General features: G+C 43.8%; 1 protein-coding gene across 1 annotated transcript; it reads left to right on the forward strand.

Annotated features, from left to right (window-relative positions):
* On the forward strand, positions 1 to 26,992 carry LOC8041917. Its single transcript, XM_029994280.3, has 5 exons — positions 1 to 95; positions 1,706 to 1,721; positions 16,416 to 16,563; positions 23,778 to 24,165; positions 26,668 to 26,992. The coding sequence occupies exons 1-5, from the start codon at positions 48 to 50 to the stop codon at positions 26,971 to 26,973; spliced, it is 906 nt and encodes a 301-aa protein (XP_029850140.3). The 5' UTR covers positions 1 to 47; the 3' UTR covers positions 26,974 to 26,992.

The raw sequence follows: 26,992 nt of genomic DNA on the forward strand, positions 1-26,992 counted from the left end.
TTTTCCACCCAATTAATGCACGTATCTCCTACTGCCAGCCATCAGAAATGACTCCCTACATGCTTCTTCTGGCAATATGCTGCGCGTCACAAATCGTAAGTTTGACTTCTCCCTATCTTGTCTTCTCATACTGTGTATAAAATAAAAAAAAAAAATACACGGGAATACTTTCCCGGACAAGCTAACGGACGCTACGCGTTTCTCGGAAAGAGATGTAGATGAGGGTTAGCGGCGGCAAATAACTGTTTTGCTGCTACCCTCGAAAACAAAATCCGCCATGAGAAAACACAGACCGCGCCGTTGATCAGTCTGACTGCCGATAGACTTACACGTTTCTAAGCGAACTACGATGGATGCTGTGAACGATGCTTTAATCCATTTTTTTCCAAATATATTGCTGGCACCTAGACAAGCGAGTTGGTTCGAGACTTGGTGGCTATAGTCGATGACTGGTTAAGAGTGAAGTGTAAGCTCCTCGCACCTTTGTCCCCTTTGGAAGAGCGAACGCTGTCACCGACTGTAGAAAACAGCGCACGCGTAAAGGCGCGTTCACACTCTTGCAACCGAGTACGACCGAGAAAGACTTCTTGAGACCGGATGCGCTGAGCGGAGCTGGTCCTAAGAGATCGCAAGAGGCTTAAAAACCGGTTTGGTCTCTCTCGGTCGTACTCGGTTGCAAGAGTGTGAACGGGCCTTAAGGCCTCTCCCACCCGTTCGACAGGCAAAACATCAGGTACAACCTGTTAGCTATTGAACCGGTGTGACCGAGATACGGCACTCCCAACTTAGCTGTTTCCACATCATATGTGTTGTCCCGGGTACCGAAGACGATACAAAGGAACCATTTTCCCTCTCTGCTGAACCAGAAGAAAAGGAAAAAGAGAGAGAAAGAAAGTACCAAATCTATTTACATTCTAATCGTTATTTCTGCAAAATGTCCATTAAAATTGAAAATCCGATTCAGTAATACACCGAGATTATACAATAAATGCATCTTAAAGCGCCAGTTCTCACGGAGTTATTTTACACGGAATGAATATGCTCACGAATAAAATCAGCACATAATTATGGAACTGATAATGAAGGCTTAATGAGGAGAACTTGGGCCTGAAACTAAAACAAAAAACAACCTTACATTCTACGTCGGCGACGAAAGGACGACTGTCCCGAAGCAGCGCTTTACGGCTGCTTTGGTTCTAGCTCTATGTTAAGGAAAGTTCTAAACCAGAACACACGATGGCAGCCGAGTATGAGCTGGAACTATTCAAAAGAGCAAAGTTAAAAAAACAAAGAAAATTGAAGCTGAACCAAGCGGGGTTTGAACTTCGAGCCCCCGCGTGGCAACCGTCACCGCGTGAGTTCCCAACTGCACCGCACGCGGCATTATTACTTATCAGGTTTCAGTGCTTCCGTTCCTGTTTTTTTTATCGACCCGATAACGAATCGATAGACCTTTTGCCTTTACTTGAAGAGACAATACAATATTAAATGGTCTGTGAAGATTTCCTGGAATCTCTGACCACGTACTCGTAGGGCAGATTAATTTGCGTTCACTTTGTTCGCCTAAAGTAGGAGTTTGGGGTAAATTGAAGGTTAACTAATGGCAGTCCAGGAAATATAGAGTTCTGATTTCTTTAAAAGCATATACTTATCTTATTGTTGTATAAGTGCGTCTGATTTTTTCTCTCTTACTTTTCCCCTGCAGGTGCTTCAGGGCGTCGGTAAGCAGATAAATCCATGTCTCGTCACCTCGTGGGCAGTGCGTTCATAAAAGTCAGAAGTGGAATGTCGGTTTTCTGGAAGAAAAAATATGTTAGCATTTTTTCTCCAAAACTACGACGATAAAGAAGGAAAAAGGAGAAGTCAATCTAAGAAAATAAGTCAATGTTTTGAGCTCTCTCCGCTCACAGGGTTAGGACCTAGACTCTCGAAGGGAAGGCGAATTCCCTAGACCTTTTTTGGAAGTGCCGGGATAGCGCAAGTAGGTCGCCACGTAAGCAATATAGAAAAAAAATAATTATTGCCATAAATACGTCACGAGGCATATTTAGACTTAGGACCGATTCAGAAATATGTCGCTATATTTTCTGACGTCGAACACGAAGTAGAAGCTTCCTTCCGAATCACTCTTAAAGCAAAGCAACTCCCCCACCCCCCTCTCCCTTAAAAAAAATAAAAGAAAAGAAAGTGCCTGGATCAGACAGGTATGTGACTACATAATAGTTGACCCCAAAAAGCTTTTAGAGCGAAGCTCTTAGGCGCCCGCTTTCGGCTTGAGCGGCGTCGCTGTCGACGTAACCTTAACGCGCCGGCGTAACGCATCGGCGTCGCCGTCGCCGTCGGTGTAACCGCGCGGTGCATTATGGCAAACGTCCCATAATGCACCGCGCGGGAAGAAGGAGGGAGGATGAGGAGGGAGGACGAGGAGAAGAGGGGGAGGAGGTGAGGAGCACGGGAGGAGTAGATGAGGATGAGTCAGAGGGCCATACCGTCCCCCCTGTAGCCTCCCGTCCTCCTCCCCAAGAGGTGCGCTCTAATTCGGCGTTACAGGGAGTTGTCAACGTTTTTCGTTTCTATCTTAGGGGACAGAATTCAAAATATTTATCCCTAGAACAAAAAATGACGTTAATTTTTATTCGATATTTACACACTTTATATTCTTAATACAATATGCAAACATTACTCGAATTTTTTCTTTAGGGGATGTTTATTTCGTGGCATAACTGTCATATCCAGGCATATGGTTGCACGTGAGCACGAGCAAAAGCAACCACTATTATATTGGCATTATTAAAATAAATATTCCTTTGGAGTTCAATGGAGGAACCAGGGGTGAAGAAAGGGGGGGGGGGGGGAGAAAGTGCATGGGACAGACACCAAGCTGGCAATGCGAAATGGCTGAATTGTACGAAGGTTCGGAGGAGACCTTGCAAAGTAAGCCTTGGGGTGGGTGGCATTCATGCTTCGTTCTAGAGCGCTTGGGCGGCAGGAGGGACGAAAGCGCCCGACGCGGAGTCGGAGATCGGCTTCATTGACGAGTGGGCTTGCAGCAACATTGATCCTTGCAATGACTACTGCGTGGTGCGGGTTTAAGTCTTCATGTGAGCGGAAGTACTGAACTTGCAGAAGTTCGTTTTATAGCGCTGTCATGAGGTGCCATGTTTTCGAATATATTTAAATTGTCGCACATAATGCACAGCTTTCCAGGCCTTATCATTCGGGCAATTATGGAAATGTTGGGAGCTGTTGGCGCACTCGCGTCGTTTGGTATTACGCAGGAGAGAGCTACTCTTCATGCCCAGAATGCGTTTCATCTTTGTCTATAGACCAAGGTGGCAGCGCAGAAGGCGATTGTAGGTATATTACACTCGTTGATATCTTGTAGCTAAGTGGTGTTGTGGTTCACTGAATTGCTCGCCGACGAGAGAAAATGCTAGGGAAGTTAGACACAAGGTTAAGGACCGACAACGTTGTCTGATAAACACATCAGCCGTTGCGTCTTGGCAATTGCAGGCAGGGCGATGGTCTGAGCATGACCGTTATCCGAGTGCGTAATCAGAATGGCGGGCTTTCGGGTTATTGGTACCAGAGAACATCATACTGCTAATATGCGAGAGATGAACGGTGGAAGGTGTTTCTCACCTAATGGTAAAAAGCAATGCAGTAAAAGCGTACTAATGTGTGTACTTCTTTGAGAGAAGAAGGTATATTTTTTGTATAGTCTTATTATCTGGATTGTGTACTTCGTAATTTATGGGTGCGGTTCGCGCGTCTATATCGTCTGGCTACTAGGTTAGACAACCAATTTTATAATATATTATTTCATTCATATATCTGTTCATTTTATGCGCTCGCGAACAGATGATTCCTTGGTAATTACGCACAAAAGTATGATACGTTTCATTTATTATCTATCAGTAATCTATATACCTTGTGTACAGTTTAGTATAACAAAAGTATTATACTTTTAGTGTAATATATTATTTTTACTGGGGGTACGTTTGTCCAGCATACGCCGAAGAATGAGCAATACAAGTTTTCCCCGTGTGTGCAGTATACGATTCCTTTGCAACGAAACTTAGCTTGCTTTTTCTGAATATAAAGTATTCTTGTGATTACCCTCCTCAAGTTAAGACTACTTTACTTGTCTAGGAGTAAACTAAATTAGAAAAGCAGATTTATCTGATCACCGACGAGGCTAATACTTTGTAATACAATCGGTTGGCCCCGAGCAACGTGTTAATAGATCAACTACGTAGAGGAACTCCCCCCAGAGGAAAACTTTCCTGGCCCCCTTTCGCTTCCCAATAACGACTCCTGTGTATTGAAGATACATCTGTACTGCATGCTTCACCACATTTGAGTTCTTTGGGTTACCGTCAACTCCGCAGGTTTTTTTCATTGTCTCAATTTGCTTGAAATTTCGCTAAACTCAAAATCAGACATCGTTAAAGTAGTATCCCAAATATTAGGTCAAAGTAAATATTTTTCGCGAAGTTATTGAATTCAGTTTTGGTCCTCACCGTGTTTTTCAAACTGAAAGTCTCTACTGGCAACAACGAAAAAGTGACGTCAATGGGAGGCAGGGGTTCACTCTTTGGACTGTAGAATTTGTTCTCAACTGATTCCAAGCAGTTTCATGGTGTCAAACGAATGCTTTGGAAGCTCGCTCCAGTACCCGCGCTCCAGCACGGAACAAACGATCGGCATATTCTATTTTTTTAGACTGCTCGCCCGATTGGCAAGCCTGCCTGGCACTGACGTCACGGCAGTGAAAAGTGCGGGTATATTTGAATGTTAGTTTTTGCATCATTTTCAGTTGCCTATTTCACAATAATTATTATGAATCTCGCGATACTAAATAGCACACCGGAAGGGGTAAAGGCCGGGGAGTCAGAGAATATAGTTAGTTGAGGTACCTAAAAAAAATCTGTGGAGTACCCCTTTAAAGGGGCACTGACACATCAAAATCATATTTTTTTTATTATCCGAAACGATTGAAAACGATGCCGGGACATTACCCTCAAAATTTGAAATTTGGGAGTTCAGTATTTGTGAAGTAAAAAAAACAATTTCCAAATGCCGAATTCGAAGTTCCCGCGCGATCGGCGCCGGTGCCTTGACGTCAAAAATCGCGGAGACCTGAGAGTCGACTTTCTTTCACCACTCCCTGCTGTTGCCATGGCGACCCAAAGCGAGGAGGAAAGGAGTGAGCGGCGGCGTTACGGCGGACCGGTTTTGAGCGGTGTCGCCTGTTTTCCGTTGGAGGATACAAATCCAGGAGACGGCACCACAACGAACTCCCGATTTTTGGTATTTCAAAAAGAAGGGCCGTAGTGCGTTCGCAATTGCGTTAAAAAACATGTTTTACGATTGCCGTAATTAAATGTTATAGAGATGTCGCCCACAAAGCTTCTAAATTTCCTGATTTTTGACGTCACCGATCAAAAGAAGCGAGGAGGCGAGAGGCGGGAAAATCAAACGCCAAAAATAAAAGGCGCGCGCGCGCGGGAAAATTTTTTTTCGCGATGCGTTTTTTTTTTTGCGTGTCTATGACTGCAACTTGCATCGTTTTAGACAATAAAAATAAATACGACCTTTGGGGTGTCAGTGCCCCTTTAAGGATGGTTGAAACATTTGGATCGGTTGCGTTCGCACGTAACCAAAACGACCGCAACGACACAGTCAGCGGGACAAGCGTTCGCCGGATGCAGCATGGCAAGCGACGCACGAGGTAGCTTCGCGAAGCAATCCACGAGTCACGGTGTTTTGGTCGCTTTTCTCGTTTCGATTGCATGCGAGCGCAACCGTTGCAAATGTGTGAGCCAGCCTTTACGGCCATCTTCCAAACCCTAGCACTTTGAATGGCAGCAGAGAAACTTTTAAATGAATGAGCTCCCCTCCCTTCCTCCTTTTTTTTTTTTTTTTGTTGTTGTAGATCTATATTCTTGGTAGCTACAGAATGCGCATAGAATCATCCACAAACTGACTTTTCTTGAATTTCTTTCTTGGTGTGGGGGAGGGGGGAAAGCACGGTCAAGTTGCGAAGCGAGACAGCAGAGGAATGTATCGCAAACTGTCCAACAATTGCGTTTCTACGTGAAATGTTTTTGGTTTAGGACTACTGGTGCTATTGTAATCTAATGCTTAATTTGAACGGTCTAACGTTGACCTTTTTTTATTGTTCAACGTTGTTGGGGGTAAACCAAGAACGTTTCTGGAATCGATAAATTTACGGGGAAATTTGCGATACATTGTTCGTCCACCACCCTGGACTATAGCCGTCGGATCTTTACAAACTGGAATGGCGGTGAGATGAGCATTTTTCTAAGGTCGTTTAGCGGGGGCAAGTTGGGCATGTGTGGATACTAAAAGCCGTTGCTCTGGGAGAGGTGCGGGATCTTATCTCAATTGAGCGTCGACTCGGATACCGAGCAAAGAACAAAGCTCGTGGCGTCTTCACTAGGGAACTCTCGAGCAAGCATTTTGAAGCATTCTGGACGTGCCGTTGACACATCAGATTAAAACCATGGTCGGTCACAGACGCAACACGAAACGACAAGCTTATCGTTTGTCATGCGCTTCTTGAAGTATTCGACGTCACTGGTCGAATAAAAAACCCGACCAAGGGTCACGTTCCTCTGGGGCGTTTTGACGTCACGGGTCGCTGAAGCAGCTCGTTGGAGTCGCATGCCGAGGTTGCTGTGGTTGGCGTCGATGCTCGCGTGGAAACTCTTCTGTTTCTCGTCTTCTCTCAGGTCGTTAGGCTAATTTCCCTGGCGCACATTGCATTTTTTTTTAAATTGTGTATTGTATTTTAAGTTTTGTAACTCGCGGATGCCCTACTATTGCTCGGCGTGACGCTACATGTTCTGCAGGAAAGTGAACTCTCAGATTTTTAAAATGCCTTTTATGTTCGCCATTTCCGAGATATCGCGAGGCCAATTGGTGAAAACGGCTGTATTTAGAGAGAAATGGTGGCTTTATTTAGCTTAGTTGAATAAAATACAAAAATGATTTCTTAGCTCATTATCGTCTCATGAAAGCTAGTTATATTAGTCGACTTCATTTTATTTTATTTCACACATTCATACTGTCAGCCCGTAAGGGCTATTAGTGGTATAGACATCACAACGTAAAATACGCTAACATAAATAAATAAATATATAACTCAAAAAGTTGCCCAATAAAGGAATTAAAGTTCCAACTCCCGAGTGAAGGCGGTTGGACAGCGAAGTTGTGGCATCACCTGCAACGATTGCCCACTGCACTCCAGACACGTTTTATGACGACCCCCACCAGGTGGTGCTCCACTCTTTGACGTCCCAGAGAACTTCCGGTTTATAAAACGAATCATCAAAGGCCACCTTAACACTGCTGCTTGAAATGTATATGAAACGTTTAACCACCTATTCTTCATATGAACGAAAAAAAAAAAGAAAAACGAAGAAGTGCGAGATCTGTTAAATGATTTCAATATTCTTGTAAACTAACTTGCCTATTCCAAAAATGTAATATTGAACAGCCGAAGGCCCTCGTTAAATCTCCAACTTTGTTGTCCGTGTAGCATTTCTGCTCTCTAGCTCTGGTGACCCAAACAAGCTCGACAGGCTTGCAAAGACCCTGCGTCCGGAAGTCGCTTGGGACGCAAGGGGCATTTCATGTTTGTAAACAGAAAAAGGGTCTATACCGAATGATTGACGAAAGAAAGGTAAATGCACTGCACCCGAAACATTGTTCTATATGACAGCCTTCGTACTCTGCCGTTGCCATGGCAGCTTATGCAACCGCAATGTGATTGAGAAACGCATGCCCAAAGCTCAAGGTACTTAACATCTGTCACGGGGTTTTAGCATTTGTTTTTTGGTTTTTCTTATTTAAACAAGCGCCAAAACAACATGATAGGAGGTAAGGCGCGCGCGAACGGCGATAAGGAGCGCTCGGTGGTTTTCTGTGGACTCTTTTGTCGACCGCTGTTCTGTCGACGGACACGAAAAAAAAAAAACCCGACCAACGAGTCTTATACAACTTCGCTGTAAAAAAAGACCAACATAATGCCATGAATAAGCGAAGCATAAATCAGAAGGCCAAAAAAAAATCGGAGAAAAAATATAAAGAGAACAACAGATCTTTATTTTCAGACTCAAAAAGAAAATATCACTGATGCCATCAAACAATATTTTCAACGCATTTTAAAAATTCACTGGAAGATGTACCTGACACAGCTTTAGCGGGTAAAACACTCCACCCTTTTATTGCTCAAGGTAAGAAACTGAATTTACAACAGTCATTACGAATATATGGGTTTGGAACGAATATGCATGGCGATGCCCTGATGATTTGCTTGAGCGGATTTCAAAGTAGACGGATTTATTCATTTTAACGTGATTACAAATAGTTTAGAAAATAAGTATTAACCCATCAAGCTTAGTTCTAAATTCAAGTGATTGAAGGTTAGCAAGTTTCTATATTTTAATAGGCGAGTCAATGCGGTGATATTCGTTAAAGACGAAACGGTCGGCTCGTCTCTGAAATTTCTCCAGTTTAGAGGAATTTGTATGGTACGAAGGTCCCATAAGATATTGTAATATTCAATAATAGGTGGAACGAAAGTTTTATAAACAAGTTTTTTTTTTATTTCAGTTGTTGAACTAGTTAAGTTTCGCCGCAAAAACCAGAATATTTTGCCAGCCTTTTTGAAAGCGCCATCAAATGGGTATTTCGTCGTCGATCAGGAGTAAAAGTTGAATCTAAGTATTTATATTACTTGACCCTGTTAAGCACCCTAGCATCTATGCTATTATAATAATGCAAAATATTTTGTTTAGTTATAGACAAACAGACCGATTTTATCGGGTTCAGCACCATCTGCATTTGGCCACATCATTTTTTTATTCTTTGTAGATTGTAATTTAGCTGGACCTTGTCATCCGTTGTTTCTAATTTATTTTAAATATTACAATCGTCAGCGAATAGCTGTATTCTTACTGAAATAACGTTGTGAAAATCATTTATAAGAATAAATAATAGAAGGGACCCAAGACATTCCCCTGGGGTACACCTAAGCCACTTTTGGAAGGCTAGATTCACAGAATCCAACTTTCACATACTGTTCGCGAAATGAAAGGAAAGTCGAAAACCATTGAATGACGACTGGATTTTTAAAATTTTATTTGATCTTTAGTATCACGTTTGAATCTGGCACTTTATCAAACGCTTTCGCGAAGTCTAAAATCACTATATCAGTTTGACCACGGAGATATATAGTCTGTGGGAAGTCGTGAACAATTTAGATCAGCTGGGTCGTTGCGGAAAGTTATATACGGAAGCCATTCAGAAGAACAGCTGAAACAAATTCAAGATGAGACATTAGGTGTTTAAGATATGTTCAAGTAACTTAGCTCACGTGCTGATGAGTCTGAAGCACTCCCACTTTTGTGCGCCGGTATCGTTTTTGCAGGTTCCATGAGCTTAGAAAATAACAATTATTTACAGATGATTGGAAAATTAAAGTAGGATATTTGGATAGCCACTCGACGTATGATTTTAAATTTTTTTTTCAGGAACTCCATGCTAGTGTAGGTCTGATATATCGGAAGCGATATATATTTCCGAAGTCAGTTAAAATATTACTATATAAATCTCTATTTTTTTTTTCTGCTCATTTAAATGACTTCCACCTGATTTGGGGTACTACCACGGCAACAGATCTAAAGATAACACATTTACTCCAAAAACGAATGTTACGTACAATTACTAATGTGCCGTTCGGCCCGCATACAGAAAACCTGTTCAGAATGTATAATATATTCATATCTACAACATGTATGAAATAGGCTTTCTGCAAAGTATAAACATGAATTGTTCAGTAACCTTACTTACATAATTGAACTGTCTCGTTTAATCCAACGCGTTCCCAATTATCAATTTCGCAACCCTGAATACTGGAATATGTATACTTGCCTATGAAACCTAGGAAAAGAAATGTTATCCTACAGATTACCTAAAACTGCTTAATTGTTTTATTTTCGTTGATGTTCAGTTAGATACGATCAACATGAAAGTTGCGTGCGTTGTTGTGCCATTTTGTTGTAGCCGATTCATCCTTTTGGTGTGCGCGCGCGTTTTTTAGTTCTCTCTGGAATTATCACTGCTATAGAATGCGATTCGGAAGCCGAGAGCTCGTCAAGCCGTCTCGCGCGACTTTTTTTCTCGGCCTCCACCTTTGTAAATGGGAAATAACGATGTTATTATTATTATCACTATTATCAAGGGCCCTTATATTCAAAACCGTCTTTCAATGCATGATTGCGAGAAGTGCAGGGACTCCTATTTATGCACAGGTGTGTCATTTTGAGGTGAGATATACCCTCTTCAGTTTCCTAATTAAAAAAAAAAAGATTCCAACCGCTTGGGAACAAAATTTGGTACGTATTTTTGTGTAATATGTTACGGCTTGAGTTAGATTGTAGCAAAATGCGAGTTCTAATAATTGTTCGCAACTAGCTGCTTCAATTGCTCCACGAGGATTGTAATCCAGTCAATTCCTGCTAAATTATAATTATAAAACCATTATATTACCTTCGTGAGTAAACTTTAGACCCATAAAATTTTTTTATAGTTTATCTAGTATATAACCGACGAGCGGGGAGGTCGATATATGCCTCCAATGTGAACTTTACGGGCATTCAGCTTAATCTTAATCCACAACGCTTCAACATCACTCACATCACAAAGGATAAAAAATGACAGATATTTTTAACAATAATTGCAACGCCGCCACCCTTACTCCTCGGTCCCTCCGTACTATTGTATAACTTGGCGACGTGACCTCAGTCTCAAATATCTTAGGATTTCGTAATTTCGGAAATTTCAAGTTCGTGCTCTAAGAAGGTAATTTCAAATTCCACTGTCTTGCTCAAAATACTGCCGACGTTTATAACCATAACGTTAAAGCAAAAAGTATTACTTCGTTTCAGTCACTCATTATCAGCTCCTGGGAGAACATCAGACTTGTACCTCTCATTTTGAATTTCGTTCCAAGCTTAGAAAGCATTACTGAGCCTTATCTTCTCAAATACCAACTTGACTTTGGCACATTGTCGCTTCTTTTCTGCGGTAGGGTGCCATGGGTTTTCTTTTCTTATTTCTTCAACCCTTTTAGAAAAGTCATCGGTAATGCGCATTCGTGTACCTTAAGCTTAAAGCGGGTTTTCAAAATAGTCACCTTTTCCATGACTTCCACAACCTTGAGTATAACTGGACGATCCCGACCCGGCGCCTTTTTTCCTAGTCTATGTATTCCCTTCTGCGGCTGCTTTTGCTCCTTTCGGCGCCGAAGAACATCGCGGCGTGTAAGGCATCTACTATATCGTCGGCGGCCGCAACTTCGGCGCTAGCAAAACGTGGACGTCCACGCCAGTACAGCGCAGACGAACTGTGGGTGCGGAAGAACGACATGCATGCTTTCGCATTCACAACTCATAAGAAGTGGTTAGGTGTCCTGGGAATTCCTTTGTATTACCGATTTAGGGCAGGACGAGGTATACAAGTGAGCAGTTTAACAATTTAAGGGGTTGACAATGATAAAGAGAATGATAAGTAACCTGCTTTCGTACGGCAGCAGGCGCTTAAGACCTTTTAATTGCCAATAGGGGTTTCACATATGGAATCCACTCTGGTACGCACTCCTCTGCCTTATGTACTTCATCTAGCAAGACATCCAAGCTTCCGCGGAAGTGTTCACTAGCCTCGCGTGCATTAATATCGGCATGGCGCGTAGCCACCCGAGACTCCCAAACACTGTGCAGGCCCAGTAACATAAACATATTAAAGGGTACTCCGTCTTCATTTTAGACAGGAAGGTAGCTGACCCTGTGCCCTCTTCACAGAAAGTCCTTTTTCAAAGTGCGTTGGGAGACGTCCGATAGGAAGACGCGGTCCAGAAAAACGTGCTCGATATTTTCAGTTTTTTTAGCATAAAAAACAGTGGTCACCCATGGGACGAACACCCCTTAGCCGCTATCCCCGTCTCTACTGTTAATAGGGAATTGTAGTAGATCGTTTTTCTCCTCCGCTACGGTATCCCCGAAGAAAACGTCGCAGCTGCGCATGCGCGCTGCCAGCCTTCTCTGCATAGTTCAAGGTCATGTGGCGGATTAGGGAGCGCTATCCGGGTGCTTAGCGGGCTACGGGAACGGTCTACTACAGTTCCCTGTTGTACCGGTGTATAATTAAAAGAAAATAATGTCTTAACACCCGGCGGAACCCGTGGGCTTTTAACCCGCTATAAGACGTCTTAGTCTCAGCCTGCAGAATACACGGCTCTATACAAAGGAATGGGAAAAACCACATCGAAAAGATATCTATACAGGTTTCTGCGTCATGCGTGGCTTAGTTATTCAGAGGAGCACCGAGTTGTCAAAAATGGACATTAGGCAACAACTTCTTTCATAAAACCCTGAACACAACCAGGCTCAATTGACGAGGGAACAAGGATCTCGGGCAAGTGCTACTTAATCTCACACATGAAACGATGCATAAAAAAGGATCAGTGGTGTCGCAAAAAAAGAAAACACTTCACTATTTGGTGCAAAAATAAATGTGACAGTCCTATAGTCCGCCGTCGAAGACGCGGCGAAACATGGTCATACGGCTTGTACAACGCTCTTATGTCGAGCTCCAAATTAAAGCGAAAAATAACGCGATGAAATATGTGCACATTTACTTCTGAACAGTGAAAAACTTGTAGCACGTACCACAATTTGTTAAGAAAAAATGAAAGACGCGTTTACAAATCTCTGTAATGCGGAATTAGAGCGCAGACCTTGAGGAGGAGGAGGAGAGAAGGGTGCGGAGGGGAGGGTATGCCCCTCCTCGTCTCTACGTACCCTCTTCTCCTCCTCCTCTCCTTCTCATCCTCCTCTCCTCCTCCTCTTCTATCCTAGCTCATCCCCTCCTCCACGTCCCTCCTCTACTTCTGTACCCTCCCCTCCTCTTCCGTACCCTGCCGTCGTCCTCTTGCATACCCTTCCCTCTTCCCACAGTTTCCCTGCTAAATTTAGCTGGAAACAGTTCCCCCACTAAATTTAGCCGTGAAAATGACGTCACATGACCTCAACACCAATTCAGTTTCCCCACTAAATTTAGCGGAGAAAATGAGGTCCCATGACTTCGTGTCCCGTCACCCATGAACAAATTCAGTTTCTTCGCTAGATTTAGCGGGAAAATTGACGTCACGTGACATCAACGCCAATTCAGTTTCCCGCTAAATTCAGCGGGGCGGTTACGCCGACGACGACGCCGCTGTACGCGGAAGCGGGCGCCTAGGAGCTGGGCTCTAAAAACAAATTGTATGTGGCAAGGACGAAGATCGACAAATCCCAAGCTTTGATATTCTCTGCTTTCTCGCGGAGCTCTGCGGCCTGTACACGGCAGTAGGGTTCGCTGTCCGCGTAATTCTCAAGTGAAACCCCCATATATTATACATAACTCGATAATCTCTATTAATTTTCAGAAACGCATGGTGTTGAATGCCCATTACCGTGTCAAAGGCAGAAAGATGTGTCCCTATTGACAGCGTTTCCACTAAAAGAGCACAAACATATAAAGGTGTTCACCATTTCATCGATGCGTTTTTGATTTACACAGAACGTAGCAATCAATGCCTTTCCCGCAAGCTAATATGGGTAAATTGGAAGAATGAACTTTTGAACCACTGGTGGCATTTTTTCTAAGGATGCTAAAACAAAAAAGACTATATAAATACAAGAATGTAGGGGTGGAAGGAGGGAACCCTGACGCATGGAACCTTGACTTTTAATGCGAAAGCATTAACTGTACCATGGAACGAAGCCGGCGTTGTCTGTAACCGTCTGCAGCAGCGAACCGGCAGTTGAATTCCCATTGTCTAGCGAAACGGCAGTTAAATTCTCATTGGTGACAAGCAGAGCAACGCAGATGCTTCGTCAGGGTAGCCGAGGGGCCGCTCGAGGTGAAAGCGGACGCGCCTCAGAAATAAAAACTTAAAGAAAAGCACAGCAACGCAGATGCATCGTCACGAAAGCCGTGGAGCCCGCGGGGTTTGCTGCCCCTGCGCAGTGGGCCGTGGCAGTGGGGGAGCGTGATTTCACCGCCAGAGCCCTGTGTGAAAAAAAAAGAAGACGTGGCGCGCTGCTTGTAGGAATGCGCGCTGCTTGTTGGAATGTCTTAAGCGTCCCCTTTAGTCTTTTATACGTTTTCAAACCGACTTATTGACCATAAGGTTGGTCAATCAACCACCGTCGCCCTGTAGAGGACTCCTGCATGTATAAGAGAGCCGACCTTTAATTGGTCGAAAACCTATAAAAGAACATCATGGGCTACCCAATCGAAAGCGTTTCGAGTTTTAAATTTGCGCCCGTATTTATTACGTCGCAACGGTCCAGCACGCTCTGCGCTTTTTAAATGTTTCTGAAGAGAGTTCTCCTTTTTGTTCCACACGTTTGGTAGCGAATGGCAGGTTCTGTCATTACTAACTGTCGACTTCTAGTCAGTGTGTTTAATGCGTTAGCATTATTAAGCTAGTCATCGTTGATTTTTTAGTCTTCAATGTAGTAGACGGGGAGGGAGTCAATACAGATTTTCGCTAAGTTAAGCGAAAAAATTGACTTGGCGTGACCTATGCACCAAGGCAGTTCCCTCGCTAAATTTAGCGGGATCCTGAACTGCCCCAGAAGTTGCCTCCAGGGCAACCTCTAAGGCTCTAGGCCCCAGAGCTTGTCCTTGAGGTCGTCCTAGACGTCTTCCTCGACGTCGTTCTAGACGTCGTCCTTGAGGTCGTCTTAGACGTCATTCTTATGGCCTATTCGTCTGGGGCACTCCGCACCCGTCCAGTGCAGTAAACTCTTTCCACTTTAGTACAAGGAAAACTGGCGGGGAGAGAATGAAGCTCCCCTCTCCCTTCTAGCCTTCCGTGTACCACGAACCGCGCTGCACCGGTGCGATGCGGGCCCAGACGAATTGGCCATCAATGCCGTCCTCTAGGACGTCGTCCTCGATGTCTTCCTTGTCGCTCTCCATGGCTTCGTAACAAAAGGAGGTACCTATGACGAATGCTAGCTATTACTATTCATAGACAACCAAAAATAGTGGCTTCTGAATTTTAGAGCGCAGCTCTTAGGCGCCCGTTTCCGGCTTGAGCGGCGTCGGCGTCGCTGTCGGCGTCGCTGTCAGCGTCGCTGTCTTCGTCGCTGTCGGCGTCGGCGTCGGCGTCGCCGTCGGCGTAACCGTAAGGTCACGTGACCCCCCCAGCAGTAGGAGGGAGGTGGAGGAGGAGGGGGAGGAGAGAGGAGGAGGAGGGGAGGAGTAGCAGGCAGGATCACGAGGGAGGAGGAGGGAGGAGGGGTATACCTTCCCCTCAGTACCCTTCACTCCTCCTCAAGAGCTGCGCTCCGATTCGGCGTTGCAGGAAGTTGTAAACGGCTTTAATTTTTTTTATGAACATCTTCTAACCAACATTTATTAGGAAGGCGCTCTTCGTTTTAAGGATTGGGACAGTGTCTGACGTCAAAAAAGATGGCGAAAAAACGTTAAGTTCATAGGTCCGTTAAAAACATCACATAAAAATGGAGCGATCTTATTCTTCAAGTCTTTATAGAATGCTACACCTAGGCCGTCGGGACATGTTACTTGCCTTGGTTAAAGACCTCGGTCGCTATTTTAACGTCGTTTACCGCACTGGGCTACTATATATAGTAGCCCAGTGGGGGGCTAAAAAAAAGGATGGGTCAATGATTTTTTTCATTTCAATGCGAAAGTGCCGGCGCCTGGGACAGGCCTTGATCGAAAATAATAAATAGAATATAAAATTAATTAGCAGATACAAATAGAATGTCTAAAACAACCAAAATAAACAAATACATCATGAAATAAAAAATAGAGACAAATCAAATAGGTATAAAAATTAGTAAATAATACAAAACTAAATTAAAAATAAATCATTAATGAAATTATTAAGTAATGAGGGAAATATAGGATCAAAATAGGATATTAAAGTAAAAACAAGTCAAAAGAAAGATGTAAAAAAACGAATAAGTAGGTAATCAAATATACACTGTAAACGACTTCATTTTTGCGAGGGCCTAATTTTCGCGAATGTCGGGAATCACCAAGAATCCGGGGAAAATAGGTCCCGCGAGCGTTTCCGGTAAAATGTAAACACATTAAAATCTATATTTAGATCCCACCGCGTCGCGAAAATTAGAACCCGCGAATTATTCCGAAATTTGAGCTTGGACCTAAAACGCGAAATATTGCGCCCGCGAAGAATAAGTCGTTTACATTATTGGCATTTGTCAGCCCGATCAAGCCTGTATACTTTATGTCATTGACTTATCTATTTTGTTTATGTGTTTTTTTGCATCACACCCAACCAGCGGCAACCAACCCCCTCCTATTCGACCTCGAGGAAAAGATTCAAGAGTACGTGGACGCACTGTCGGTGAAGCACGGCGTCAAGGTGTCCTGGTGGGACATGTACGGGAACAACTCGCAATTTAAGTGGTTCAAAGTCAGTACGAATCCGTAAGTCCACAACACGTCTACTGTGCATTTGATCGTTTATTTTATTTTCATTTTTAGCCTTACGTGCGTCTCTACTTCTTGAGGGAATTACGTGTTTCAGCACCTCGACGCTTATACTTTCTTTCACTGGGGGGCGACACTGCGTGAACGGACCAGCTCGCGCTGCAGAACCCTTTCGTACGTGTGCTCATAGACACAATAGAATTCCTTTTACAGCTCTTACGGGCTCTCATCTCCCACTCGAAATTATGTAGGGCGTAAGGGGCGTCCGTTGCGTGGACTCTCGGTGTCATGTCACGTAATGGTAACGGGTCACGTTATGAAGTCATGTGACGTCACGTCACTCCTCCACGCATAACCGTAATGTCACGTTACGTCACTCAAACACGCGCAGCAGGTTCCTAGCTTACTGGCAACATAATACAACCGACTTTAAGGCTGAGGCTGGAGTTGGCGTCCATTGCGTTCATCTTTAAAGGTATGCATATGACGGGTTTGAGCGGCAGATGGAAGTAAAACGGCTATTTTCGGAGACTGACATCGCCAGTGTCACTCTTCGAGTAAAGATAGGCGATGGCTTTTCGACGTAAGGTGCCGACAGTCGGAGAAGAAGCGGAGCGCAAAAGATGGACTTGCCGCTACAGCGGGAGAATATCGGGCTTAGTTATACGTGGGATTCCGTGTTTTTGGAGTTTATTTTTTCTCACATTTGGAGGGCTTTTTTAGAGCGCAGCTCTTAGGGGCCCGTTCCCGGCTTGAGCGGCGTCGCCGTCGCCGTCGGCGTCGGCGTAACCAAGGTCATCCCAAGGTCACTTGACCCCCAAGGTCATCCCAAGGTCACGTGACCCCTCCCCAAGGGTCACCGGGGGTCACGTGACTCCCCAAGGTCACCCCAAGGTCACGTGACACCCAAAGTCACGTGGCTCCCCAAGTCACGTGACCCCCGGGGTCACGTGACCCCCGATGACGTCATCAGTGACGTCACTGATAACGTCACCGGCATCCGCATCGTCATCGTCATCATCACTGATGACGTCACCGGCATCCGCATCATCATTGTCATCATCGCTGATGACGTCATCAGTGACGTCACTGATGACGTCACCGGCATCCGCATCGTCATCGTCATCATCACTGATGACGTCACCGGCATTCGCATTGTCATTGTCATCATCGCTGATGACGTCATCAGTTACGTCACTGATGACGTCACCGGCATCCGCATCGTCATCATCACTGATGACGTCACCGGCATCCGCATCGTCATCAGTGATGACGTCACCGGCATTCGCATCGTCATCGTCATCATCGCTGATGACGTCATCAGTGACGTCACTGATGACGTCACCGGCATCCGCATCGTCATCGTCATCATCACTGATGACGTCACCGGCATTCGCATTGTCATCGTCATCATCGCTGATGACGTCATCAGTGACGTCCCTGATGACGTCACCGGCATCCGCATCGTCATCGTCATCATCGCTGATGACGTCATCAGTGACGTCACTGATGACGTCACCGGCATCCGCATCGTCATCGTCATCAACACTGATGACGTCACCGGCATCCGCATCGTCATTGTCATCATCACTGATGACGTCATCAGTGACGTCACCGGCATCCGCATCGTCATCGTCATCGTCACTGATGACATCACCGGCATTCGCATCGTCATCGTCATCATCGCTGATGACGCCATCAGTGACGTCACTGATGACGTCACCGGCATCCGCATCGTCATCGTCATCATCGCTAATGACGTCATCAGTGACGTCACTGATGACGTTACCGGCATCCGCATCGTCATCGTCATCATCACCGATGACGTCATCGGTATCCGCATCGTCATCGTTACTGATGATGTCATCAGCATCGTCATTGTCACGTGACCCCCTAGGTCACGTGACCCCCACCCAAGGTCACTTGATCCCCCCCAGTACACTTCCCTACTCCTCCTCAAGAGCTGCGCTCTAATTCGGCGTTACAGGGAGTTGTAAACGGCTTTCACTTCTTTTCAGTCTGTTTTTTACGGAAATTTGGAGTTTGCCTGAGTTTGTTTGTTCCGTTTGTTTGATTCCCAATTTGCCGGAATTCGGAGTTTAGTTTCGCGGTGCTTTCTATTAAAAATAAGTACGCAAATAATATCCGGGTGTGGATAAAATATAAAGCGCGCTTGTGTCAAATAATGTTTCTTCAGTTGTAATTAGTATTGCCATTGGCGATACTAATTTGTCCCGCAACAAATTTTGGACACAAGTGTTGCTTCGATATACGTCGATACTTTAAAATCAATTAATTCCTAAAGGTATACGCTGAGGAGGTCGTACGAATCCCATGCTATTCTACCAACCTACCCAGGGTAGGGCAGTATCGCGATACAAATGTATCGCTATGGTATTTTAGGAATGCATTTTGCAATTATATTGTCGCATTGCGATACAATATTTCACCAGTACTTTGTATTTCTGTATTGAAATACATTTTTGAGCGTACTCCTGTTATCGCGATACCATCAGGGTTGGATGTATCTCGATTCTCGTTGCATATTTCAATACGTCGTTTATTTATTTTGAGCTCAAAAAAGTAAAAGATGAAAGTTTACAGTGTGCACTCGTTTGTTTATTAACAAATATCCCCAAATTAATGTAGAGCATGTTTCTTTCTTTGTTCCTCATATCCACTAGGGGGTGCATGCAACGGGTCCTACGGATTATAAGCACATCTGAAAGCATATTTTTGACAAAATCTAGACTGTACTGATAAACCGAGAAGTAGCTCAGCTAAGAACAAGAGCAAATCAGTTGAAAATATTGAATGGACTAACTTTCGGCGCGCAATCGAGAAAAGCTTTAAAAATAATTAGACTATGTGCTCCAACTTGTTATCGCGACGTGGGGTAATGAAGCAAAGACGACTCAACCTCCCATTCAGCAATGTTTGCTCATATCCTGCCACAAACAACTGGGCGCATAAACGCCGAGACCGTCATTCATTTGAACACTATGACTAAAAATGGACTATCGTTCCGAGTTAAAACAAAAGAAAAAGAAAACTAAGTTAAAACAAGGCGTGGGATGTCTTTCAGAGGTGGGTCATCTCTCCGGATATTACGGTACCTGCATCTCTGCAAAATATATTCTTGTATTTGTGTTGTCAATTGCATTTTATTTCTTTCTAATGTATTTCCGATACGTATCGCAATACCTGTTTATAAATTTATTTCAGTATCAGCATTTCAGGTGACTTTGCCAAATATCCAACTATTTGTCTTTCAAAATACTTTTGGTGTATTTCCGCCCAACCCTGAACCTATACCCCACCGCCGCGCGAGGTGGAGTAGTGTAAAGTGTAATAGAGAAGTTTCAACCGCCCCTTTTCCCCACTTTATGCAACCTCTATGGTCCAGAACAGGCACTCTCACAAAAACTCAACCTCTCGTTCCTCTAAAGCACAATTAGTATGGCCCAAACTGGAAACCAAAACAGTGCATTTTGTCTTGTCCCAAATGAACGTTGACGAGATGAGCGGCTAGATCCCTTTCGATAAGGGTCCGAGGTTTGAAAGGTAACTGTGGTTCCATTTTCGCGGGACAATTGAGCTTGTGCGGTGATCAAGCTTAATTGTGAAATATTGTATTTTTTTCCCGGCATCCGCATATAAATATTAGGAGTTTATCGGATAAACCAGAATTTTACCGGCGCGTGTTCTTTTGAGTTTTGGGGATTTATCCGAAAGCACGGAACTTTAGTTTTACGTCAGTGAAAGAATGCATTAGGGTTGGATGAGGCGTCTGCGCCTGTAAGGTGGATTCACCCAGGACTGATCTTTTTACCTGAAACGGCTCCGCTAGATCGCTCGTCAAACAAATTAATCGTCAAATTCGAGCTAAAAATTAACTTCTGTGCCCCTTTCGCCTATTTTCCATAAATGGAAAGGACTCGCACCCACTCCCTTCAGAAAAATAATTGTTAAAATACCTAAGCTCAGACTGGGTGAGATGATTTTGAAATAACCAAAAGTAGAAGAGACAGGGAATGACTGACTTCATTCCCTGTCTCTTCTTCCTTTGGTTATTTCAAGATTCTTTCACCCAGTCTCATATGGTTTAACAAAATGGTAAACTTACACAAGCTCCTCTTCGCCCTCACCGTGTTTTCCTAAGAACAAGTTTGTTAGGCTTTATTCGAATGTTGCAAACGCACCCACAAAATCAAGTCAGACTTTGCAAGATGCGAAGACGCTCAGGGGAGCAGGCTAAGAAACATCATAATCTAAACCACGAGAGAGAGGAAATAAAATATCGGTCAAGACGTCACTAAATCTGGAATGTTAGTGTCGTCTTGTCCGTTATTTTCATTCTTCGGTGTCTCGGGGTTTAAATTATGACAAATCAGACACCCTATTGAAAATTCCATCAAGGTACGTAATTTGGGACACTGACTGCCAGTCAGCAGCCTTGGTGGAACGTGATGGACCATCAGACGTCATCTGATGGTCCATCAGATGACGTCTCACTGCCACCGCCAAGTGAATTTCATCAACAAGGGCATTATTTATATAAGAGTAAAGCTATACGCACTCATAAATATCGCCAAATGCCTTGATAAAACAAAATGTTAAAAAAAAAGAAAAAAAAAAGCAGGATTACCGCGCATCGAACCCGCGACCACTTGCGTACAAGTCGGGCACCTTAAGCCATGCCACCGCTTTGGAAACTCGATTTGACTATTCGTTTTATACGAGATGCTTCGGCTGCAAATGCAGTTAAGCCGTCAGCATGTTATGCAAAGCACTCGTACATCACTCGCCGTACTTCAGTTCTACTCACCTGCCATGTAGAGTACTTTCGCGTCGTAGAACGATCCTTTTGTTCGCGCGTCACCGGCCCAGTAGACCTGGTACACCTTGACGTCTTCAACTACACCGCTAAAGTCCCTTACATCGTCGGAACTCACAACAGGCTGGGTCTTGTCGAGTAGAAATTCTACTAAAACATAAGACGTTGTAGAGCCCGGGCAGGATCGACAGGTTGGAGCAAGCGGGCAAACAAAACGAGTCGAGAGCGATCGTTCATGAAAGCTCGGCGAAGTCTCTACGGCCGAAGCGAAGTGTCGTGTTCGGCGCTTCGGCGGGCTTCTGATCAAGGTTGTCGGTCGGTTGCGTGTCATATCTCTAACGTCAGCGGTTTTATGGGCTCACGTCCCGAAATCGTTTTCTCGTGCATAGATTACTTTTCGTATTCATAGATTTGACGAAATAGTGGTATCCGAACGAACTTTACGTCCTTTGACCGTACGTCTGTCTGCACGTCAAAGCTTTTTGACGTACAGTCAGAGACAATCGATGTACAGTCAGAATCGCCACCAAGACATCCTGATGGCATTTCGCGGCGGCCGACTGCCACCAGGAAACCATCAGAAAGCCGACAAGCGGAGTGTGACTGGAGTTTGACTGTCGGTCAGAGTAACTTGTTGGCCTATCAGACATGCTTGACGTACAGTCAGGCACAGTCAGCGGTCCACTAGAAAACATTGACTGCCAAACAGGGTTACATTGATGGATTTTTCCTTCGGCAGTGACCATTACGCGGCGCGTATAATTGTTAAGACATTAGTGTTCTTAATTTAAGACCACGCAGACCGAATTTAAAGTAAACACTTAAATCCCTTAAACGATTTGCAAAAGTTTCATTCTCACGGAAGTTAACTAAGGCAAAACATTTCAGGTTTCCCGTTTTTCCAGTAGAGTCCCAAGCATTAGCTGGTGTCAAGCGGTGGCTGCCGGTGTTGTCGCTTGACCCCAGCAAGACAAGTCTCGATTCCCAGTCCAGCCTACTACAATACAAATCAGTGTTGGATGCTGGATGGATGCCAACAACTCTACCCTTTGTATCGTGCGGTAGCTTGTCCCACCTAGCCTGGAAACTGATAAACCAAAAGTATGACTCCGCCCTTCGCTCTTCTAAGCCAATTTGCTCCCAACTGCAATTCCGTAACTCTCGCCAGGTGGCTGTCCATCTGAAAGAAAAATGTTGCCAGACGTTTCTTTCTTGCTCGTGCTAATATATATATATATATATATATATATATATATATATATATACAGGTGAAGTAAGGTAATACTTCTTCGATAGACCCTCCGCAGTACGGAAACCGGTGGCCATTGTTAAATAATCTAGGTGAAGTAAACTAAGGTGTATATATATATATATATATATATATATATATAGGGTGCTTCAGAGAACTCAGGCCAAATCGCTCCTGCGAAAACTACTCATCGCAACGAAAAAAGGCTTCTGGCGTTTTCGTCCTGGACCAGGGGCCCATTTAGGAAAATTATTAAAGTTCAAGATAATTAAGTTGTAAATTATTTTTGCGTAATTAACCTTTTTAATATTGAGTTTAAGGGCATGGTTTAAAATAGGAAATTGCTCAGCATCATCGAAAAACACTGAATCAACAAATTGCAGAACGATAGAAGGCACCCGAAGCATTTTACGGGTTTTTGAAAAACCGCACAAAATCGACGGGTTTTTAAGTTTCGGTTTGCTACCGGAGCGTATCTCAGCACCGGCGGCACTGCGCCCCGTGGAGAGATAGTGCTACCAGCCTCTGCTGCGTCACGCGATGACAGCGCAGCAGAGGTTGGTTCCACTATCTCTCCACGGGGCGCGGTGCCTCCGGGGCTGAGATGCGCTCCGATAGGAAAACAAAACTTAAAAACTTGTCGATTTTGTGCGGTTTTTCAGAAAGCCGTAAAATGCTTCGCGTGCCTTCTATCGTTCTGCAATTTATTGATTTAGTGTTTTTCGATGATGCTGAGCAATTTTCAAATGTAAACCATGGCCTTCAACACAATATTAAAAAAGTTAATTAAGCAAAAATAATTAACAACTTAATTTTCCCGGGCTTTAATAATTTTCCTAAATGGGCCCCTGACCCAGGACCAAAACGCCACAAGCCTTTTTTCGTTGTGATGAGTACTTTTCGCAGGAGCGATTGGGCCTGCGTTGTCTGAAACACCCTGTATATATATATATATATATATATATATATATATATATATTTAATTTTGCATTGAGGAAAATGCCTCACAGCTGATTTACTTGAATATTTCAAGGCGGAGTCTCTCCTGAATTTTTACTCCGATCGAACGTTCTCACCAGGCCGTCTGGCAAGCTTATTTAAACCTGGCTCGGTGCCCTCTCGCAGGAACAAGATCGTCGTCCAGGCCGGTCCCATCAAGTTCGGTGAGGCGAAGATCAAGTCACTCCAACCGAAGGTGATCTACACAAATTGGGTCCACAACGAACAGCCCGACACCTCAACGACGACCAGAGTGAAGAGGTCCACGCTGCACAACACCACCCACACGCACAGCACTAAGAAGGCCTTCAACTGCGGTTTTAAGTTATCCGTCGAGGCCAAACTGAATGGATCTGCGGGCAGCATCAGCGCCAGCGTTTCCACAAATTTTGATCTGACAAGGCTCAACAGCGAATCTCACACCGAGACCGAGAAGTACACGGTCAAGCAGGCCGTCGATGTGCCCCCGCTGAGGTCCGCGAAGATCGAGTGGGTCGTCACCGATGTTGTCAGAGTGAGTGAACAAACTTCGATAGTTGTCGATAGTCTCCGGTTACGCTCGCCTCTGCTAGATCTCACTATAGTCGCTGACGGATTGAGAGCAGCAGGGCGTCCCTTTCGGATCCATGATCCCCAGCAGAGATGTCGTCGCCCTCCGCAGTGACTTGGCCGCGCGTGCGCCATTGAGGTTCATGAGATGCCGAAACGTCTTCAAAAGAGGATCGCGTTGGGGGCAGAACAACTTAAAGACCCTCCGTGCCATTCTCATTTTCTCAGTACATATGGTCAATCGATCCTAGTGGCGGATTTAGAATAATAAATAATCTGACAACCAAGTAAAAAAATAGAGAGAAATAGAGAGAAACACCTGGGAGGTGCAAGAACAGTGCCATGTACTGTGCAGCCCCCCATTTTGAAAATATTTATAGGTTTCTATATGCAAATGATAGCATAAAAGGGCGTCTTACATATACAACTGAGAACATTTATTTCACAAAATCCGCCCATTTCTCGCAGTTCGCATGGGGTCTGTGCATGATTCGCTTAAACTTGTTTTCTAAACACGAGTGGCACAAAGCAGGCCACAGGCGTAAACAAGCGACGTTGTTCGTTTGTTTTATATTTAGCATGGGAGGCCGTTTCGAAAACAAGTAACGCAGCGAAAGTGTACTGTCTCCTGCACGAGTCAGGGAAGCAAACCTTAACCTTAAACCCCGACTCCTGAAAAAAAAAAGAATTGCTGACGTTGTGTCCAGCTGATTGTATTGGGAGGTGTGCAGCAGCTGCTTCGTGCCCTATATATCGGCTGTTACTAAACATTCACAAGCTTTAGAAAACGCATGTTTATTAACCTGCCGCATATGCTTTTATCGGGTTCTCGACAAACGAAGGTACATTAATTTGTAAGTCATCAAAGTCCACCTGGAATAACGACGAGAACAATTCATGGAAATGCCAAACGAGGAATGCGACTTAGGATGACATTTGCTGTACGACCAAAAAGACCAGAAAAGAACACCTTACAAATCTTGTTCTTTGCTCAAGTTAAGGGTATTAGGGTTGATCTATTATATCCGAAGTTTTCTCTACTGATTTGCTGATGAGATGTATTTCAAGTATAAATATTTGAAATACGTGTTTAAAATATATATATATATATATTTTTTTTTGTATTTGGTATTTACATTTGGGGGAGTGCTTTTGAAATTTTTATTTAAATATTAAAAATTTAGTAAATAAAAACGTCCCAAACAAAATTTTGGGCTCGGTTCTTTGCAATCAAAAACGGTATTTGACACTCTTACAAATAAAATTCAAATCCAGAAAAAAAAATATATATATATATATAACTGTTCATAATAAACAGAAATGACAGAAATAATAGAGCGAGAAATGAACGGGATTGGTAAAATTACTGGATTTAGTTTGTCAGACGTCGCATAACGACATATGTTGTTTGAAGAGGCTTCAATGCTTTAATGAGCCTTTGATACTAAACTGATACTGAATAGTTCATTGTGTTTACTGACGTATCCACCCATCTGACAACGAACAAATTTTATTTGGAGCTACGCTCTTTAGGTGTATCGAAATTGCTATGTTTAAACCTATTTTTTTGTTTTAATTTGGCGCAATCTTATTTTTTACCTGGGGGTATATTTAAGGCTAAAATTTTATCTATTGGAACAGCATGCATTTGCAAAAGTATATCAAGATAATCAAATACCTGTATTTGTATCTTGCATTTAATTACCTTTCAAAAAAGTGTGATCATATCTGTATTTCGACATGCTTTTTGCCGAAGCATTTTGAATTTATATTTTAAGACATTTTTAAAAGTATTTTGCCCACATGTGTAGGTACGTATATCAAACATAAGAAATGCAGTATCATTAGTGTTTAGTAAAATCTAGATAATTAAATTGTTTCGAAGTCCCCGTAAGATTACTTCTGCAAAAACGACCGTAATTTGAAAGTTGAGAGATGTTTTGCCCAGTCGGTGGGTTTGAACCCCGGTCGAGAAGCCAGCAGTCTGACCGAGGCTTGTCGTGGATGATACGCCGTGTAACCGTGTTTTTGGTTACGCGACGAAAGAAGGTGGTCGATATTAACCTTCAATTCTTTGTTGGGAGGAGCCAGATGCCCTTCGTTGTTTCGGCACTTAAATACCCTATACTTGACTCAAAGAAACATTAGCAAGAATTGGATGGTGGCGATTGTCCAAAAGTCCCGTTTTCGCTTCAAGTAGGACAATTATTAAATAATTAGGTCCATAAAAAATTAAAAAAACTCGCTTCTAACTTCGTCCTTTACATAATCTTCAACTGCTTGTTAAAAGCTTGGCGAAGCTAGCCTCGAGTTAATCTTAACATTACTTCGTATCTAGTGGGACTGCGGCACTGGTCAATAAGAATGCCGGGACTAATCACCAAAGAAAAAGCGGAATCATGATAAGCCTGGCCCTGCGTTCCTGAAGCTCTCAGCGGCTAAAATAGATAATGTCTTCTTCTTACAGGAAATTCCCTGGACAGCGGACATCAGAGTTGGGGGCTCGTTTGCGGTTTGTTTTGAGACGAAAGTTAAGGGCGCGTACCTGTTTTTTTACCGCGTGAGCAACCTGCGGGATCCGCTACTGAAGCGCGTCGGACGAGGAGTGCTGCAGTTCACCGCCAGCGGATCCTTCTCGAGCGTCTACGGTGCCGAAGCTCACCTCAGAGTGTCCCAGTACGCGCTGATGGACAAGGACGGGGAACCCCTGGAAATTACCAACCGCACGCTACCTTTGAGTGAGCGCCAATCAAAGGTTGGCGCTTTTCAATAAATTCTTCTATTTTGTGAAA

Source organism: Ixodes scapularis, unplaced genomic scaffold (assembly GCF_016920785.2).
Source record: "Ixodes scapularis isolate PalLabHiFi unplaced genomic scaffold, ASM1692078v2 PGA_scaffold3__209_contigs__length_174095766, whole genome shotgun sequence".
Classification (NCBI taxonomy): Eukaryota; Metazoa; Arthropoda; class Arachnida; order Ixodida; family Ixodidae; genus Ixodes; species Ixodes scapularis.

Bases quoted from the DNA above. Each gene is read 5' to 3' on its own strand.
- LOC8041917 (XM_029994280.3), top strand. From the start codon at position 48: ATGACTCCCTACATGCTTCTTCTGGCAATATGCTGCGCGTCACAAATC. The intron at 16,564-23,777 runs GTAAGTCCACAA...GCCCTCTCGCAG, and splicing joins TTCAAAGTCAGTACGAATCC to GAACAAGATCGTCGTCCAGG. The intron at 24,166-26,667 runs GTGAGTGAACAA...TTCTTCTTACAG, and splicing joins TCGTCACCGATGTTGTCAGA to GAAATTCCCTGGACAGCGGA.